This window comes from Crocodylus porosus, unplaced genomic scaffold (assembly GCF_001723895.1).
Source record: "Crocodylus porosus isolate Cpor-Errol unplaced genomic scaffold, CroPor_comp1, whole genome shotgun sequence".
NCBI lineage: Eukaryota > Metazoa > Chordata > Crocodylia > Crocodylidae > Crocodylus > Crocodylus porosus.
The window spans coordinates 62,229,542-62,235,174 of NW_017728907.1; the positions used below are offsets into that span (position 1 = coordinate 62,229,542).

Below are 5,633 nucleotides of genomic sequence, written 5' to 3' on the forward strand. Positions count from 1 at the left end.
CACCCCTCTTATTCCTTAATTCCTACCTTTCCAACTGGATATGTTATGAAGTTTTCCACTTATTCCTTTTTCTTCAAACTCCTGTCCTCCCACCAAGACATCTATTGTACAGACAAAATAGCAATCTGAGAGCAGTACAACTCTTCTGTGAGTAAGCAAGTGGGGTTTAGCCCCCATTAAATGAATAGCAGTTTTGGCACAGAATTCAGTGCAAATACTCCCACTGGCCTCAAAGTACCACTTGTATTTAAGCTAGTTATACAGTAGAATCCAATGGCACTGACAATGGGAAACTTCATTTACTTCCGTAACTCCATTGAGAATAAGGTAGTGTTATATCTGAAATCCTGCAATTCCCAAATATTTCACTTGTTTCCTATGGTCAGAAATTTCTCACATGAGTGAGAGTGCATGCATACACATCCACAAAAACCCCCGAAATCCTCATCCCATGGGATATTTCATGAGTTTGAGGCATGTTTTCATCCCAAATGGAGACAAAAAGTTCTAGTATCAACGTTTTTCAAAAAGCAGAATGTTGACACACAAATTATTTGACATTTTATTGAGATTGGCCACATCTTCCGTGATAGACGGTGGTTATGTGGCTCCTGCAAGGTGCTGCAACTCGTGGTTGGAGGGATTGGGGGTGGGAGCAGCACGAGCTATGGTGCAGGAGGAAAGCCTGGTCCAGAGGCCTTCTGGCAACTCAGGCAGACACAGACTAATGAATTGACCTGAAAAGAAACATTTGCCTTCAGTTTGACCAATGGATGTTTTTGCTTCGGTTCACAGATAGGAAATGGAAAAATGTTAGCTAAAGCATCATTCTTTTACTGGATAAAATTAGATTTTTTAGAAACTGCATTTTCTGTCCCCCCAAAAAAGAATTTATGCAAAAATCCTGAGCTGTTTGGGTGGTGACAGTTGAGCAGACATAGCTTAGCGCATTTACTGCTGTTTATCTGCTCTGCATCAGCCCTCTCTTCAGTAGCCTGAGAAAAAAGAGGATAGCACGTGAATAACAATGTCTGACACTAAGTCACTTTTTCCCTCACCCCTTCAAAGTGTTTTTTCCTGAGTTTTGTAAGTCCTTGCAAATTCTTGCCTTTAAATGAACTTAGGGCTTTACTTTGAGCCAGTCCAACATCAATTACAGTATGACCAGACACACATTCAAGCTAGCATATTGAAAATTTGCTTTTATGCTAGTTATCAGAATGAGCTCATTGTCTTTACAGGTGCTTCAGAATGGACTCTTATTTTCTCCATTTGTATCTTCATTATCATCTCAGTCTGCATGTGCTCTGTGCCATGTATTAAGAAAGCGTAAGTGATTTTTTTTTTCTAAAATAGGGTGGAAAGGTCCATACTGTGTTTTCAATCCATGGACCCGATTTTATTCCAAGCAAAGTTAACAAGGATTGTTGTCATTTAACTTACTAAAATAAAAGAGTATCAACTGTCAGTAAATACAGGTTGGTGGGACAGGTATTTCTATAGATCTCATACCTTTTACATTTATTTCACCTACAAGCTTTAAAGCAATACGTCTATACTTATCTATGTGTAATTATGAAAAGCTAACCCAGCTTGTCAATTTAGTCAGCCCTAAAAAAGCTTTCAATAGGGATTAATAGTGTACAGTGTGCGAAATGGCTGGACATAATCTACCCTCCCTTATGCCCCAGTGTAGTTGTTTTTTGGACTTTGAAGATCACTGGCACGTGGTGCAGAGTACAGTTCTGTGAATGAGATTGTTCAGCTGCTCTCCTGGGAAGATAAGCATTTGGATTGTAGATTGACTTCTGGGCACCCTTCAAGGTTACCTCAGCATGGAGGTTTCTGCAATGGTCAGGTTTTGCTGTAAACAGATGTAGTGGCAAGAGCGGTAGCCGAGAGGGAAATGTTCGAAGTCTTGATCAATACAAGACTGAATAAGGGACTTATTGCTATAGCCTTGTGGGGAATTCATGGGCTGTAACGAATAGCAAGACACCATGACTGCTGTTGTCCTGAAAGTACAGTAGATGGACAGATACCGTCTGGTGAAGGAACAGCCATAGGTATTGCCAGAAGGGAAACACATTGGCAACCAGCATCAAAGCAAATATCTAGATGGAATCTAGTCCAGGCTCCTACAAGTTAATTGTACTAGATACTAGCTAGCCTGCTTGTTCATACCAAGACAGTTTGCAGTGATTAAATACAATTACTTGGTATCCTTACATTACATGTTGCAATTCTTCAGATTTCATTGTAAATATATGAGCAATATAGTTTGAAGCCATTATATTTACAGGAATGGCCCTGACTGATTTTAATTGCATGTGCTCATTTTACAGATTATGCTCTCTTCTTTCCACCTTTGTACCTCAGTGGTACAGCAAAGCCATTCCAGATCCAGCTAACTCTTCATGGGCTAAGAAATTCACATCTGGGAATGTAAGTCACCTTGTGATATCATGCTAAAATAACAACCCCCTATATCAGTTATCTAGGCTGCACAAGTTTGTGATCCAATACAAAGAAAACAACATGAACTTATGGTGAGGAGATATTTCATCACTCTCCTGCCCTGGTAGGCTGTAGGACAAGCTTCCCATTGAAAGAACAACACCGACACTTAGTTTGAGGTGTAGCTATATTATAAAAGGATGTTGTGAAGCAGACTTGTTGCATTTTGAGAGGATAGAGCTCTGAATTGATACCAGTGTGTGTTTTTTATCCCCACCCCAGGATGAACTAAGTTTGTATCCCAAACCATTCCTAAGCAATTTGAGCAGTTTTGAGGAGCCTGAAACTATAGAAGTAGAGGAGGTCTTTATAAAAAGAGAATCTCTGGCTTTCCAGGACCAGCTCATCTTTAATGATAAAAGCAATGGAAGTCAAGATTGGCAAATTGGTAGCTTTGAGAAGCAGAACTCTGCTAAAAAGAACTCTGAATGCAAACCTTTGGCAACAAGCATAGCAGATGATGGAGACAACTATGGGTGTCAGCTTCCCTACCTGTACAAAAAACTAGCTGCAGAAGAAACGGAACAGATTCAAACTATTTCTGATTATCTTCCCAATCCACTTATAGACACCACAGTGAATTATTTGCCTTCAAATGTATTAGTGTCCACAGTGGAAGATAACGAAGATAACAGTGAACTTGAATACAATTCAATCTCCGTTTTCCCAACCACCTCTCTTCTGACCCCAGTGTTTTCTGGTGGAGGAAAACTTACATTGGATGCAATAAAAGTGGACTGCAATTCTTTGAAAGGGTAAGCGGGCAAAGCATCTCTAAGATTCTGGCCTCATTTTGTGCACTTTAGTCAGATCCACAAATACCATAATGTTATTTTTAGAGTTAATTATGTAACTTAAATGTAGAGGTGCTAAATCCAAAAACATCAAGAAACTCTGGTCTTCTTCAGAATTGCTTTAATGCCTTGCTTTGCAATGCTGTTTTGAAGTCTTACAAGAACCTACTCTCCAAGAGCAGTGATGTGTTCCTACAGATCTGAAGCTGTGTGCGCCTTACTTTAAGGTACAAGTATCATACTCAACTGCCAAGTCAGCTTCACTAATCACAAGCTCATTATGCTGTATTGCCTCAGACCCAGCCCAGAACATGGAGAGTGTCCAACATAAAACCCCTGGAAACTGGAAAAAGATGGGTGAGTAGTTGAGGCTCCTACTGTCCCTAGTAAGTATGGCAGCCTTTGGCTGCAAACCAGCCAACTTGTTTCTCTCGTTCCCCCTCCACCTCACACACCAAGATGTGCTGCATCCCCTCGAGTCTCAGGCCCCTTACCTTATACCTCCCAGCGAGCCTTCAGGGGTGCTAGGGGGAGGTTCAATCAGTTCCAAATGGCTGCCCACTATCAGGTAAATTGGGATGGGGGGAGCTAGCAGGCTGGCAGAGCATCAGGGATGTGCCAGGGGATGAGGGGACAGGCACAACCTGGAAAGAGCTGGGGGGGGGGAGCCAGGTGCAACCTGAAGGTGGGATGAGGGGCCAGGTGCAATCTGCAGGGTGTTGCTGGGATCTGGAAGGATCAGTGGGCTCATGGAAGTCCATAGGGAAGCTTGGGGGCAAGGGGAAGCCAAGGGCTATTTTTAGCCCCCAACCCTCCCCCAGCAAACCTACACCCCCATCCCTCCCATCAGGACTTACTTGCTCAGCTCTGGCAGCGGCAGCACCTGGAGTGGCTTGTAGAGCTGGTGCAGCCCCAGGACTAGGGGCTGGTGGCTGGGTATTCCCAGCCCTGGGGCTGCGCAGGGAAAATATACAGAAGTTCTGTGCATTAGCTGGATCTAAATCATGTAAGTTCGATACTACTTTGATTCAGGTTTATATTAAACCTAGTTCTGCAATTGTGTGCACAGAAGCTTGGTTTAGATTGATTTCTGATCAGCACCGGGCCAAGTTAAGTTGGGAGGCCATTTTGAACCCAATTCACCTCCCCAAGTGTCTGTACTTTGCCCAAGAGGAGACGAGGGAACATCTTGGTAAGCAGCACCAGGAGCAGAGGTGGAACTTCTAGCCCTAGATGCTCAAGGGATGTTAGGGGAGGGTGGGAGAGAGGGTTCAGGGGACACTGGTGCATCCTCAGGGATGCCCCCTCTCACACAGCCCTCATGTTCTCCCCTTATTCATTAAAGGGAAGGGCTAAAAGTGGGTTCATGGAAAAGAAACTTCTGCTCCAAAGCAGAATCACCAATGTTTTTGCCACTAGATCATGTTCTTTTTCTGTTTTTCAATCCAGGTTAAATATTTGTAAGAAAGAACGAAAGAAACTCCAAAAAATCCAACAAGATGGTTTTAATCAAGCATTACCAGTCCAAGAAACAGAGTGAAGTTTACATTAAATATTTACATTTAGCATTAATATTGGTTTTATAATCCTTTGTCCTTGTAATTTGCGAGATGGTCTGTCACTAGATATAAAGGAATATATCACAAGCTACTGTGTAATTTAAATACTCGTCCTGTGCTCTATGCCTGTAATACTTGTTTTAGATATATTCCTTTAGTGTTCAATAGTACTTGTACAATTGATAATATGGCAAAAGAATAAGCAGAATCATGCAAGAACACAGCTGGAAGGGATTTCAGATGGCTCAAGGCAGAATCTGCCCCATATCTAAACCACCCTATGTAGGAGTTGTACTTAAACACTTACAGCAGCCCAGTCTCCAGGGATAATATGTTTTGGTGCTTTAACAACCCCATAGATAGTTCTACTTAATATCCAACCTACATTTTCCTACAATTTAAGAATATTACCTCTTGCCCTGCCTCCTGTATACACAATATGCAATACAAGTGGATAGTAATATAACAAGCCATTTTGTATTTGAAGATTTATCTCCCATCCTTTCCTTCTCCAGATTGAAGTGCCAGGTCTTCCACCTTTCCTTGTGTCATGTTTACTAGACCTCAATTAATTTTTGTTGCTCTCCTTAAAGAACATAATAAATGCCACAAAGTGTCATACCACAAGTCCATCTATCCCAGTAACCTGTACCTCAGTGACAGAGAATGGATCCCTAAGGGAAAAAGGTATTTATGCAGAACCTAGCCAAACTAATCTCTACTCTGCCTCTCTTCCTCTACAGCTTCCAAGGGCCGAGTCCTA

The 5,633-nt window shown here is 42.0% G+C and overlaps 1 protein-coding gene across 1 annotated transcript in view; it reads left to right on the plus strand.

Moving 5' to 3' along the window:
- The window catches only part of IL12RB2 (interleukin 12 receptor subunit beta 2), a 25,203-nt gene extending 20,277 nt beyond the window's left edge, over positions 1-4,926 (plus strand). The window contains exons 13-16 of the mRNA XM_019530645.1: positions 1,115-1,329; positions 2,346-2,445; positions 2,740-3,668; positions 4,761-4,926. Coding sequence (XP_019386190.1) covers positions 1,115-1,329; positions 2,346-2,445; positions 2,740-3,276 — 852 coding nt within the window. The 3' untranslated portion in view covers positions 3,277-3,668; positions 4,761-4,926. The remainder of the gene's footprint in view (positions 1-1,114; positions 1,330-2,345; positions 2,446-2,739; positions 3,669-4,760) is intronic.
- Positions 4,927-5,633: the final 707 nt, after the last annotated feature.